Raw genomic sequence first — 15,487 nt, forward strand, 5'->3', positions numbered from 1 at the left:
GCTTGTGAATAAAAGTGGCATTTCTTTTCGTCTCATTGTGTATTTCTTTCAGTTACGTTCTGTGCTATACTTTAGCGATTCTTTCTATGTACGGTTTAAGTTCCATCGAGGTATGTTACTTAGCAGTGACACATCACCCGAAAGTTACTTTCCTCCTTAAGTTTTGCACATCATGGTACGTACGATACATAAATTTGTTTGCAGTGCAGGGAACTTCAATGACGAATGGTAGAACTTAACAGAATATGATTGTGAAGCATGCCTGAAACGCAATTACCATAACACTAAAATAAGGCTCAATCAAAGCATCGAAATTAAAAAAAGACATTGACGGAAATAAAATTTCACCATTAAGCGTCAGTCCAATATTTATCTAACTTAGTGGTAGTGGTCATCAAATACAGGGTATTAAACTTTCATTCCAATTGGAAACTGATTTTCCTCACCAGATCACCATGAGGTGTGACTTCCAGGATCACAAATACACTCTTGTACTCGTTGTGGCTTGGAAGTATATGGCTTCTCATCTTGGAGGTTTTCCTTGTCATACCAGAAACACATGCTGTGTCGTTTCATATAGACTGACAGCTGCTGACTGATATGAAAGCATACGACTGCCCATTACATCCAAGACATGCTCTATGGGTCAGAAATCAGCTGCCAGGCAGACTAGTCAATGCATTTATGGTGCGAACTGCTGTGTGGGGCCTTGCATTATCCTGCTGGAATATGCTATTTGGTGTCTTTGTCACGAAGCGTACGACAACAGACTGTACCATTATTTCCATATACTGGTGAGCACGGAATCTTCCTTGAAAAATAATTCTCCACATCTTGGCTTCTGGAGTTGGAGGGAATCGCTGATCCCTGGAATCTTATATCAGATCGTCTACAGAAGGTTGGCATTAATCTGGCTATCACTGATAAAGGTGAGACTCACACGACTGAACATCACACGAGGGCACTCAGTATCCCAGTTGACCCTGGGTCTGTATGTTGCAAATCTCTGTTGTCTGTGGTACGGTGTGAGTGGTAAGCGACACATATCAATTCGAGATCTCAAACCAGCTTACAGCAATCTGCTCCTGACTGTTCATGGTGACACCGCCTGTAACCTTTGCCCGAATTTCAACTGTGTCACCCATCTACTCATCAGAGCCAATCTAGTCGTGGTGTAGCCCTTCTGGAAGGACCTACGCCTTCTCTTCTTGCCACAGTGCTATCCCCAGTCCAACTAGTCACCACTTGTTCTGCAGTTATGGCACTACAGTCAAATGCCTGTGCGATCTGTCCGTATGATACTTCCAGGCCCCTCATGCCAATGATTCGATCTTTCTCAAAGTCCGAAAGATGGCGATAAACTGCACATTCCCGACCCCTGGGCAAGTTGTGTTGTGGCCCAACGTTAGGCACACTCAATAGGCACCATGTACTCAACCATTCATCATCTTTCGGCGTAGCGTTTAGGTGTACTGAAAATAAACTCGTATAAGTATGAAACTTCAGTCAGCGTATCCCACAGAAATGGACAAGATAGAGTGTCAGTTTGGTAGAGTTTGGTCAAGGTGTTCAAGTGTAACACTTCCCATTTCCGTTACTGTAGTACTAATTAACAATTAGTCGAAGAGCCATTTGATTAGTTTTGTATTTAGCGTGCTAGAAAACGGCTGGAAAAAGAGGAAAATAAAATAAAAAGGTAAGTAAAAACGGATGAAAATACTGTCTGTAAAAAACAATTTTCGAGACTATCATTATATATGCGTTGCGTGACAAAAAAGTGAAGCATTCACAATGGGAGGAAGAAACGAAACTTCACAGTTTGAGATGATATGTAATGATTACAGAATAGAGTCAATTTTACAAAGAACTTGGCAGTATAATCCTACTTATCAGTATGGCGTTGCACTCCTCATAGTTTTGATGCATACACTGATTCAGTTGAAAAGAATATCATAAAGTTTCTGTATTCTTTCTTGAGGCAAGCTGGCCTATAACTGTTGTAGATGGACATTGATTTACTGGATATTTGAACTGGGTTGGAGTTGACGTCCAAGATAGTCCGACACATATTCTGTCGGGGACAAATTTGGGGAATTTTCTGGACACCACTGTACCTCAACACCGCACAGACAGTCCGTAGAGACAATTACCATGTATGGACGTCATTGTTCTATTGACAATTGGCACCACCATACTGTCGGATGAGAGGTAACACATAAGGACGTACGATGTCCATGACATACCATTGTACTGATCTCTCTCATTACCAGTCATGACCGAAGTCATAGCCAATGGCTCCCCACACCACGCTGCCAGCAGTAACTGCAAAACACTGGAAGAATAACGCCCCTTACAGGTCGTCTCTTTACTCCCCGACGATGGTCATGAGGGGTAGCACAAAACCACCATTCATCACCAAACACAATGTGACACCATTCATCAGCAGTCCATGCTTCCCAGTCAGGCGGCATCTCCGTGTTCTTCATAGTGATCATTCAATATCTAACGCTGTTCAGCTCCATTATATGAAACCATATCAGGCCCGGTAACAACACTAAACATTAACAACATTAACGCACTTTGTTTGCCGTTCTACATGTTACAGAGAACTGCAGCTCTAATCATTTACATACCCATCAATGATGTTTACATGTAGGAAGCTACACTGACATCCAGCCATGTCTTCTGGGTGGTTCACTTTGTTCGTAAGGCAGCATATATTAAAAGGAAAGATTACTGTCAGCGTGCGGGCAGTTCTGGTTTATGGCAGCGAGACACCGGCAACCGAGGATTGAACAGCAAACATTGGAGAGATACCTCTTGAGATTTGTCAAGAGTAAAGGAAAACTAAGCAATGTATGAGGGAACAAATTGGAATGAAAGTCATAATTATGACTGTAATGAAAGGCATGTTGTTGGGAAGGACATGTAACTTAGAACATTTATAGTAGACGTAACGAGAAGTTTTTTCGTAGTGCTGGAATTCAGCACGGTGACGACTACTCAATCAATATAAGGCGGGTAGATAACATTAGTGGACATGCTGGAGCAAACCGGCTGCATGTACGTGGTGACCATGACGCATGGAGAAGTCTGTAGGAGACGTTTTGTCCAGCAGTGAATGTAGAATGGCTAAGGAGGATCTTGATGACTGCGTATCTCAGAATAACCTATAAATAACGTATTCGAGATTAACAGACAACACTAACGTGTGGCTGTGAGGCTTACGTAGTCAAAAGCCAAATGAGAAAAGAGCTTCCTGTATGCAGATGACTTAGCCCTGGTAACTCAGAGTATAAAGTTTGAGACTGTGGAACAAAATCTCAGCATTGCCCTTGAAGTGCTTTCAGACTACTATGAGGAAAGTCATCTCCGGCCAAATCCAGCGAAAAGCAAAGTTTGCGCCTTTAATTTGAAGAACAAATAAATCTGCCGGAAGCTGCGTATGATTTTGGAAGAAAAACAGTTGGAACATTGTAATGCTCCAGTTTACCATGGCATTACCTTGGACCGCTCTCTAACCTTCAAGACACATAACATCAACGTCAGGGAAAAGGTTTTATCACACACATTTTTGCTTCATAAGGTAACTGAGTCTAGATGGGTGTCGAGCCTCATAAAGTAAGAGTAACTGTCCCAGCACTCTGCTACTGAATATGCTAGTCTTGTGTGGCATAGATCTTCTCATGTAAACTGTCGATATTGCCCTGAATGGAACCTGTAGAGAATCCACAGGCTGCTTGAAACCAACACCAACCCAGAGGCTGTATCATTTGCAGACATAGCCCTGCCCGATATCAGATGTGGCCGCTAATATAGAGCGGCAAAAGGTTTGTGACATCTCAGCACATCCCCTTCATGAACATCGGTCACCATGAGCTCGTCTGAAGTCCAGAATGAGTTTCTTGCAGTATTCTGCTCTGCTTCAATGAGATCCCAGAAAAATCAGGAGTGAACTATGGAAACAAGAGTATCCTGAACACGCGGAACATATAAAAAAAGGAAGAAGAATTGCCATTTGGTTATGAAGTTTCAGTAGTTGCAGGAGTAATAGCCCGCTTGATTGACTGATCTGGCCTTGTAATATCAACCAAAACGTCCTTGCTATGCTGGCACTGCGAACGGCTGAAAGCAAGAGGAAACTATAGTCATAATTTTTACCGAGGACATGTAACTCTGCTGTATGGTTACATTATGATGGCATCCTCTTGGGTAAAATATTCCGGAGGCAAAATAGTCCCCTATTTAGATATCAGGTCGGGAATTACTCAGGAGGATGTCGTCATGAGGAGAAACAAAACTGGTATTCTACGGATCTGAGTGTGGAATGTTAGATCCCTTAATCGGACAGGTAGGTTAGAAAATTTGAAAAGGGAAATGGATAGATTGAAGTTAGACGTAATTGGTATTAGTGAAGTTCGGTGGCAGGAGGAACAGTACTTCTGGTCAGGTGAATACAAGGCTATAAATACTAAGTCAAACAGGGACACTACAGGAGTGGGTTTAATAATGATAAGAAAATAGGAATACGGATAAGCTACTACGAACAGCAACAGTGAATGCCTTATCATAGCCAAGATAGACAAGAAGCCCACACCCACCACAGCAGTACAAGTTTACATGCCAACTAGCTCACAGATAAGGAGGAAATTGAAGAAATGTACGATGAGATAAAAGAAATTATTCAGATAGTTAAAGGAGACTAAAATTTAACTGATTGGGGACTAGAATTCGATATTAGGAAAAGAAAGAGGAGGAAAAATAGTGGGTGAATATGGACTGAGGGAAAGGAATGAAGGAGGAAGCCGCATGGTAGAATTTTGTATAGAGCATAATTTAAACATGGTTAACACTTGGTTTATGAATCATAAAAGAAGTTGGCATACGTGGAATAGGCCTGGAGACACCGGAAGGTTTCAGATTGATTATATAATGGTTAGACCGAGATTTAGGAGCCAGATTTTAAATTTTAAGACATTTCCAGGGGCAGATGTTGACTCTGACCACAGTTTATTGGTTATGAACTGTAGATGAAAACTGAAGAAATTGGAAAAAGCTAGGAAATTAACGTGGTGGGACCCGGATAAGTTGAAAGACCCAGAGGTTGTCGAGAGTTTCAGAGGGAGCATTAGGCAACGCTTCATTAGAACAGGGGAAAGGAATACAGCAGAAGACGAATGACACGAAATTTTGAAGCAGCAGATGATCAGGTAAGTGAAAGGACAAGGCATAGTAGACATCCTTGGATAACAAGGAAGATATTGAATTTAACCGATGAAAGGAGAAAATTTTAAAATTCGGCAAATGAAGCAGGCGAAAGGGAACACAAATGCTTAAAAAAATGAGGCTGACAAGAAGTGCAAATGGCGAAGCAGGAATGGCTAGAGGACAAATGTAAGGATTTAGAGGCATATTTCACTAAGGGAAAGACAGATACCGACTACAGGAAAATTGAAGATTCCTTTGGGGAAAAGAGAAGGAGTTGTATGAATATCAAGAACTCAGACAGTAAACCAGTCTTAAGCAAAGAAGGGAAAAATGAAAGGTGGAAGGAGTATATAGAGTGTTTATACAAAGGAGATGAAATCGAAAACAATATTATAGAAAGAGAAGTGGACGTAGATGAAAATGAGACGGGAGATATGATACTGCGAGAAGCAGTTCACGGAGCTCTGAAAGATCTAGGTCGAAACAAGACTCTGGTGGTAGACTATCGTCCGTCGGAACTGTTCCATTCTGCTGTGCAAGATGTATGAGACAGGCGAAAGATCTTCAGACTTCAAGATGATTGTTGTAATTCCAATTCGAAAGAAAGCAGTTGCTGAGAGGTACACTATGTGATCAAAAGTATCCGGGCACCCCCAAAAACAGACGTTTTTCATATTAGGTGCATTGTGCTGCCACCTACTGCCAGGTACTCCATATCAGCGACTTCAGTAGTCATTAGACATCGTGAGAGAGCAGAATGGGGCGCTCTGCAGAACTCACGGACTTCGAATGTGGTCAGGTGATTGGGCGTCACTTGTGGCATACGTCTCTACGCGAGACTTCCACACTCCTTAACGTCCCTAGGTCCACTGTTTCCAATGTGATAGTGAAGTGGAAACATGAAGGGACATGTACATCACAAAAACGTACAAGCCGACCTTGTCTGTTGACTGACAGAGACCGCCGACAGTTGAAGAGGGTGACAATGTGTAATAGGCAGACATCTATTCAGACCATCACACAGGAATTCCAGACTGCATCAGGAGTACTATGACAGTTAGGCGGGAAGTGAGAAAACTTTTATTTCATGGTCAAGTGGCTGCTCATAAGCCACACACCATGCCGGTAAATGCCAAACGACGCATCGCTTGATGTAAGGAGCGTAAACGTTGGACGATTGAACGGTGGAAAAACGTTGTGTGGAGTGACGGATCACGGTACACAATGTGGCAATCCGATGGCAGGGTGTGGGTATGGTGAATGCCCGGCGAACGTCATCTGCCAGCGTGTGTAGTGCCAACTGTAAAATTCGGAGGCGGTGGTGTTGTGATGTGGTCGTGTTTTTGCACTCCTTGTTGTTTTGCGTGGCACTATAACAGCCCAGGCCTACATTGATGTTTTAAGCACCTCCTTGCTTCCCACTGTTGAAGAGCAATTCGGGGATGGCGATTGCACTTTCAACACCATTGAGCACCTGCTTCATAGTGCACGGCCTGTGGTGGAATGCTTACCGGCAGTAACATCCCTGTAATGGACTGGCCTGCACTGAGTCCTGACCTGAAGCCTATAGAACACCTCCGTAAAGAATGGATTCCCATTCGCCAAGAAATCTTCCAGCACCTAATTGAACATATGCCTGTGAGAGTGGAAGCAGTCATCAAGGCTAAGGGTGGGCCGACACCATACTGAATTAAAGCATTACCGATGGAGGGCGCCACGAACTTTTTAGTCATTTTCAGCCAGGTGTCCGGATACTTTTGATAGCATAGTGTATGAGAGTTTCCGCACGATCAGTTTAATAAGTCGTGGTTCAAAATGCTAACATGAGTTGTTTAAAGAAGAATGGAAAAACTGGTAGAAGCCGACCTCAGAGATCAGTTAGGATTCCGGAGAAATGTAGGAGCACGCGAGGCGATACTGACCCTACGACTTATCTTAGAAGGCAGGTTAAGGAAAGGCAAAACTACATTTTAGCATTTGTAGACTTAGAGAAGCTTTTGACAATGTTGACTGGAGTACCCTCTTTGAAATTCTGAAGGTAGCAGGGAAAATACAGGGAGAGAAAGGCTATTTATAACTTGTACAGAAACCAGATGACAGTTATAAAAGTCTATGAGCATCAAAGAGAGGCAGTGGTTGAAAAGGGAGTGAGACAGGGTTATAGACTATCCCCGGTGTTAGTCAATACGTACATTGAAACAAAAGAAAAATCTAGAACAGGAATTAAAGTTCAGAGAGACGAAAGAAAAACTTTGAAGTTGCCGATGATATTATAATTCTGTCAGAGACAAAGGATTTGGAAGACCAGTTGAATGGAATGGAAAGGAGGATATAAGATGAATATCAACAAAAGCAAAACAGAGATAATGGAATGTAGTCGAATTAAATTAGATGATGCTAAGGGAATCAGATAAGGAGACGGCCGGCATGAGTGGCCGTGCGGTTCTAGGCGCTACAGTCTGGAGCCGAGCGACCGCTACGGTCGCAGGTTCGAATCCTGCCTCGGGCATGGATGTGTGTGATGTCCTTAGGTTAGTTAGGTTTAATTAGTTCTAAGTTCTAGGTGACTGATGACCTCAGAATTTAAGTCGCATAGTGCTCAGAGCCAAGATAAGGAGACGAGAAAGGTGAAGTCGTAGATGAGATTTCTATTTGGGTATCAAAATAACTGATGATGGCCGAAGTAGAGAGAAGATGAAACGTAGTCTGGCAATGATAAGAAAAGCATTTCTGAAGAAGAGAAATTTTTAACTTCGAATATAGATTTAAATGTTAGGAAGTCTTTTCTGAAGGTATATGTCTGGAGCGTGGGCATGTATCGAAGTGAAACAAGGATGATAAACGGTTTAGATAAAAAGAGAATAGAAGCTTTCGAAATGTGGTGCTACAGAAGAATACTGAAGATTAGACGGGCTCGATCACGTAACTAATGTGGAAGTACTGACCAGAATTGAGGAGACAAGATATTTGTGGAACAACTTGACCAAAAGAAGGGATCGGTTAACAGGACGCTTTCTGGGATATGAAAGGAACACCAATTTAGTATTGGAGGGAAGTGTGTGGGGGGAGGGCGGGGGCAAAAGTCGTACAGAGAGATCAAGAGATGAATATAGTAAGCATTTTCAGAAGGATGTGAGTTGCAGTAATTATTCGGAGGTGAAGAGGCTTGTATATGATAGAGGAGCAGGGAGAGCTACATCGAACCAGTCTTCGGAACGAAGACCACAACAACAATAGCTTGTCAGGTAAATAATTTGTCCACGTATATTTCATATTCTCTGTACTTAATATGGTGCTACAGAAGAATACTGAAGATTAGATGGGTCGATCACGTAACTAGTGTGGAAGTACTGAACAGAATTGAGGAGACAACATATTTATGGCACAACTTGACCAAAAGAAGGGATCTGGTGACAGGACGCATTCTGGGATTTGAAGGGATCAGCAATCTAGTATTGGAGACAAGTGTGGGGGGCAAAAATCATACAGGGAGACCAAGAAATGAATACAGTAAGCAGATTTAGAAGGATGTAGGTTGCGGTAGTTATTCGGAGGTGAAGAGATTTGTATAGGACAGAACAGCAAGGAGAGCTGCATCGAACCAGTCTTCGGAATGAAGACCACAACAACAACAGATTATCAGGTAAATAATTTGTCCACGTGTTTTTTATTTTCTGTATTCAATGTCTGCTTTTATTTGGTACTTTTGACACGAGCAAAGGAAGAAGTATGGGTGGTGGTCGTTGAGTCCGCGTACAGTGAAGTGAGGTGCTCCTATTGCTGTTGGCATGCCTAATAAGATACTGTACAGGGGCATGGGATTTAATCCATGATGTTGATAAATAATCTGGCGATTGGTAACTTATCCTATCATGTATTTTCTGCTTGCTTGCCAAACACTAAATGTGAAAATTTCTTCTCTCGTAAGGAGTCGAACCGCTTGCCTTCGAATCTAGTGCTTTAATGACCTAGGCTATAGAGGCAGAAGAAACTGAGAGCCATCGTGGTTTGGAAAACACTGAATCAGAAAGAAAAATGGAGATTTGTGGTATTCATGTTTCATCTAGGAAAAGATAAGGAACATTAGTGTTCAGCGTCCCGCCGACCACTAGATGATCAGAGAGGGAGCGTAAGATTGGATTGAGGAAGGAAATTGGTTGTTTCCTTTTGAAGGAATAATTACTTTTCCCATCAGCGATTTGGAGAAATACCGAAAAACCTAAATGGTGGCGTCACTTCACTCAGGGTTTCATGTAAAACGGGGTGGGGGTGGGGGCTTTGTGGCACGTGAGCGCCCTGGAGGCAAAACTTAAGTATCGTCTTTAATAAGTTCAAACTACTTCTGCTGGCAAAATAATATAAATACTGGTAAGTCTGTGAGAGGAATAACGTATTTTTAAATTCAAACTTACATAGTTAAAAAACAATATACATATATATTTAATAATTGAATCATCTTACGTTTTATAACTTGTGGAAAGTGCTAACGATCTTATAGAGCTTCTTCGTGCCATAAGATAGAAATAGTAATCATGAGCCTTCTTTTCCTATTAGGTATGTTTTACGATGAGTTTATTATCTGTATGGAGTCAGAGATCAGCCAATACGTGGCATGACAAGATATATTTTGTTTTCAAAACTGACTGTGTAACAAATGGTGAACAGTTATGGTGTGAAGCCTTATGTTTCGGCAAGATTATGGAAAAAATACATTGTATAAGGAACTTTGAGACGAGCTCCACACGTAAAGACAAACAGACATATCACAACAATTACAATCATTGTATGTCAACAATAAACTTCTTTATGACAGAAAGCGCGGCATACGACAGAAAAAAAATGTATTTTCTTGAAGATGGGGTTTTAATATATCTGAGAAAACGTAAAACGAATTACAACAGATCTTTTAGGTATTTATCAACACAAAGATAAGAAGGACTAAATAGTAACCACGGTAAATTATCGTAAGAATAAAACAGATCTGGATTGAGGATGATAGCATAAATAATTACTAACATAGTTAAATACCGGCTTTGGATATATCCTCGAACTTTTTGTACACTTTTTATATCTTCTATTTAGTGCCGATTGTTGCTGTAGGCAGTTCTGAAAATTCTGGGGATACTACTGATGGAGGAGGTGCAGTAATTCAAACACTGTACCCGTAGTCGGGAGTTGCGGAGTTCATATTCCCATCCGGCAATCCCCATTTAGATTTCCATTAAGCGCTTAGGTGTACGCTGAGATGATTTCTTCGATTAGTCTGAGATTCTTACCCACCCATTTCCAACTGCTACCGTTCTCTGTCTCTTATGACCACGTTGTCCATGGAACTACAGACGTATTCCCTTTGGCGAGAAATGTGATCTGCCTTATTTTGAATCATAGCTTCTGCAATAGACGTTTGTGCGATAAAATGGTTCAAATGGCTCTGAGCACTATGGGACTTAACTTCTAAGGTCATCAGTCCCCTAGAACTTAGAACTACTTAAACCTAACTAACCTAAGGACGACCGTGGCGGTCGCGCGGTTCCAGACTGAGGCGCCTAGAACCGCTCGGCCACAATGGCCGGCTTTGTGCGATAAAGCGACTTTTTGCTTGACTGCGCATATTTTGTCAAGGGAGACCATTAAAATCTGAACAGAAAGCCCTTTCACCTGTTACTATGAATGTTTTTTTTTTCAAAAGGTAGTTTTCTATGCTGCAGTATTCTTGATCCGTGAGAGTATGGTTCTTATTTTTAATTTCGCAGTATATACATCGGTTCACTATTATTATACTGGAGGTTACTGTGTCAAAAATGTGGCATAAGTGGACACATATTGTTTTAGACCCAACGATTTAGCTTATGAGAGAAAAAGAGACGAAGAAAAGCATACGTATATCAGTGCCCAACAATCAGATACCAGTCGTCGGCTCAGTGTTGCCAATTTAGCGACTTTGTCGCTAGAAATGGCGACTTTGCCTTCGTCTTAGCGACAAAAAAAACTTTTTAGCGACAAAAATTATTTAGCGACTTATCTGGCGACTTTTGGAGTACTGACGACTTTTGAAGTACAAATCAAAACTATTTTGGGCCAGTATTTTCATTAACAACACTAACATTTAACTATAGAATGGGTACTACACTGACTTTGTTCTAGATTTACTAAGTTAAATTAAGTTCTTAGCAGATCATGTAGCAGTGTTCAGCATTTAGTAAACCTGAATGCGGGAACTGCCTACAGAGATAGAAAACCTTGACTATAGAACAATTCATTATTCATTACCCACTAGCTTGTTATCGTCGATACCGTATCCATCTATATAATTCTTCAACTTTTGAACTCCGTTTATTTTTCGAATTGACAAAAAACATACGTAATATTAAGTATAATAAAATACATTTCTTCCCAGCAACCTCTAATTTTTCGAAATGTTAACTCGCAGTCAAATTATTAACACATGCACAGTGCTAACATAAGAACGATTCGGTGGGGGTATCTCAGACATTATTACGTTTTAAACAATGAACAATAGGACTGATATCGAGTTACCGAGTGAGTAGATTTTTTCATGACCTCTAGTTCACCTGAGTTTTAATGTATTTTCAGTGATTATAAATTCGTGAAACTTATGTTGTGGTGGCTTACATAATGGATTTACTGCAGAAGAAAAGCAGTACGCTCAAAAATATCGGGACGCGTGGGAAGCAGAACCTGAATTCAATGGGTGGCTGAACCCAGTCGTTGGAGACTTATCCAAGGCAAGATGTCTAGTATGTGCAACAGAGTTTTATGCTAAATTGTGTGGTATCAGAAAGAATTCGAAAACTATTAAGCATAAACAAAAAATTGATTTAAAAAAAACACAAACCACCTTACCTGTGAAAATTGTTCCGAAAACTACAGTTAAAATAGCAAGCAGAGAGGAAGACTCCCTTTCTTTATTTATTGCTGAACATTGTTCTATTTTAGCAGTAGATCATTTAGGAATACTGTGCAAGAAGGTGTTTTCCGGTGGTGAGGGCGCTAAAAACATGCAGTTACATCGTACAAAGTGCACTAACATTATAACTGAAGTTTTGGCTCCATATTTTACACAATAATTGGTTGAAGATATAGGTGACCAAAAATACAGTGTACTAATAGATGAAACCACAGATGTATCAATATCTAAAATGCTAGGTATCGGTACTATAGTGTAAAGAACCAAACCATTAGATCAGCATTTCTCAAACTCGCTGTAGTAGAAACTGCTGTTCTTGTGAATTCTTTGAAAGATCTCAAACTTCCAATCGCTAATATGGTAGGAACTGGCATAGATAATGTTTCTGCAATAGTTGGAATAAACAATGGCCTTTTCGAACAACTCAAGAGAGAATATGGTTTGAAGCATTTGGTAATGATCCGTTGCATTTGTCACTCTCTTCAGCTTGCAGTTTCGCACGCCTCAGTGAATACCAACTACAGTTCTGTCAGAGCATGAAACAGAAGAGTTATTCGATCTTCTGAGTGACGACGATGATTAGCTCACATACCGGTATGTATATATTCTGTAACCTAATTTGAGTTCTTGCTTCCTTTTGTTACGAATATAGTTGCATATTTCTAGTATATTTGACTACTGTGATTGAAACAACAATTTATGTGTTGTGTCAATTATGATAACATGTTTAATTAAACGTTAGCGTATTTTATATGTATGTTGTTGCAAGCGATGCGTCATTTAATTAAGACAATATAGCAATTAGGGGCACTTATGCAGTTTAGCAGGTACGGAAAAAATTTTTCATTTTTTTTCAAAATTTGATCGATTATAGTCAAATTTGATACGGTGATTACGAATACGATATTTATTTTCGCCCCAGTCAATTATTTACATCAAAAAAATTGTTTTAAATTTTTTTTAAATTTTTTTATTTTTTTTATTTTTCAATATTTTGTCGATAAGCGCGGCACTGCCGATGACGCAACATTGCGTAATACACTAACTAATCAGTATTTTCAAATCATAGGCGGCCGCTGCCGCGGCCGCATTCCAAAAAAATAACTCCCAACCTAACCTCAAGTGGGCTACGCTACAGATCAATTTATGCAGTTTAGCAGGTACGGAAAAAATTTTTCATTCCAAATGTATCTGGCTTGGAGAGCTTTGTGGGTGAATATGTAAAGTTTGTTGGTGATTGTACTTTGTATTTTCATAAATAAAGTTATCTGTAGCGTAGCCCACTTGAGGTTAGGTTGGGAGTTTTTTTTTTTTTTTTTGGAATGCAGCCGCGGCAGCGGCCGCCTATGATTTGAAAATACTGATTAGTTAGTGTATTACGCAATGTTGCGTCATCGGCAGCGCCGCGCTTATCGGGCAGAAGATATCGCCGACGGTCAAGGGAAAATGAAAATGGATGTTATATTCGAAATCAGCGCATCAGAATTCACTATATCGACAAAATATTGAAAAATAAAAAAATTTAAAAAAAATTTTAAACAATTTTTTTGATGTAAATAATTGACTGGGGCGAAAATAAATATCGTATTCGTAATCAGCGTATCAAATTTGACTATAATCGATCAAATTTTGAAAAAAAATGAAAAATTTTTTCCGTACCTGCTAAACTGCATAAGTGCCCAATTAGGTATGAGACAATTTTTATTAATATTTTATTGCCTCCCCCCCCCCCTTACTGGCTTATTGCACCATTCACAGCACGAAATTTTCAGTACACCCCTAGTAACATCAGTTTTAGAGACTTTCTAGCGACTTTTGATATTGAATCTAACGACTCGGGTTTTTTAGAGTTAGCAACACTGGTCGGCTTTGACCAGTAACGTAGGGAACGTGCGACAAACATCATGAACAACATGTTGACCCCAACAACCTATCCACCCGTGAATCAACACACACACACACACACACACACACACACACACACAGGCGCGCGCGCGGTATAGGAAACAGAGCGGGGAAAAGAGATTTGATCATTACCTATGACCGTAGGTTCTAAATCCAACATGATGGCTCTCGGACTGTGCCTCCCGGCTTCATTTTCAGAGAAGAACGAATTGTGGCAGTTATTTGAATTCGACTGACTGTCTGTAATCTTCATGGTGCCATTAGGCGTCACACCGTGTTCTAGGCAATAGAGCTCCCAACACATATCTCCCATCTGCACTCCTGCTTGGCCAATGTGTATTGAAATGCATTCCCTCTGAAAGTAAATTGAAGTTATGTATTATAGAAATCGCCAAATAGCAGTCACAACTTGATTTTACAGTAGTTGTTTCAATAAACTTACCATATTGACTATTTTTGTGACTAAAGGTGAAGAATAAAAAATAATTTTTATGTAATTGAATTGAGAAAAACGTTACGAAAAATTTTGTTGGTGTGGGGAATATGAGTTGAGCAATATTTTCACTGTTTCAATTTTTTCGTTTACATTGTTTTTTCCTTGAAACCAGAGATATGACACTAGAAACTACTCTATGGTTCTCAGGTTACGTGCCTTGACCATTTTCTTTGGTGCAAGATATTTTTCGCTTATTTTTGTATATTCACATCTTAGAATATAGTATCAAAATTCTTGTTTCCTTCTTAACTCTCTTTCAACATTCACTGCTGTTGATTTATTCTGAAAATAGTCATAAGATAATATTGTTAATGTAGCGCATCTTCTCATTTGACAGAAACGAATACGAAGAGAACTACTATTAAGAATGAGGTAACAACGTATTGTGCGTTTCAGTTACGCAGGCTGTTCGGAAATTCCCGTTACAAATTTCTAGGACTTGTAGAAGGGAGTGAGCACAGAATATTTTGAATATTACCGTTTCCGTTCTACTACGGTTTCAATTCAGAGCTGTAACTCATCCACTTCTGCTTGAGGAACTGAATTAGGCACGACGCAATACAGTTATTAGGTAACAATTCGAAAGGAAAAATAACGAAACATCCACTTACCACTTAAGCCCATTTGATTGTATTAACACTTAGACATAACATGGTTACATTATTCCAAAACAAAAAAGAACCCAGCGTACTGTACGTACAGAACAGTACTGATGCGTTACAAAGTGGGTCGATGTCTCTTCAGCTTCCAGTGCATCAGCCGGATCTCGTGCCCGCAGGTCTTCTTCTATCTCTACAGGAATCTCGTAAATTAAAGTTTTCATACGACCTCACAAGAAGCAGTCTGTAGGAGTTCAAACCTGTCTATCCTATTGCGTACCAGAACAAGCAATTAAGAGACTTTTTTCCCTCAGCAGACGAGGAGTCGTTCATACCTGAATTGAAACAGTC

General features: G+C 40.2%; 1 protein-coding gene across 1 annotated transcript in view; it reads right to left on the reverse strand.

The window, feature by feature from the left end:
- The window catches only part of LOC126188586 (uncharacterized), a 91,742-nt gene that overhangs the window by 13,847 nt on the left and 62,408 nt on the right, over window positions 1–15,487 (reverse strand). Inside the window, exon 2 of the mRNA XM_049930187.1 lies at window positions 14,174–14,396. Within this exon, the coding sequence (XP_049786144.1) occupies window positions 14,174–14,396 (223 nt within the window). The remainder of the gene's footprint in view (window positions 1–14,173; window positions 14,397–15,487) is intronic.

This window comes from Schistocerca cancellata, chromosome 5, assembly GCF_023864275.1.
Source record: "Schistocerca cancellata isolate TAMUIC-IGC-003103 chromosome 5, iqSchCanc2.1, whole genome shotgun sequence".
NCBI classification, from domain to species: domain Eukaryota; kingdom Metazoa; phylum Arthropoda; class Insecta; order Orthoptera; family Acrididae; genus Schistocerca; species Schistocerca cancellata.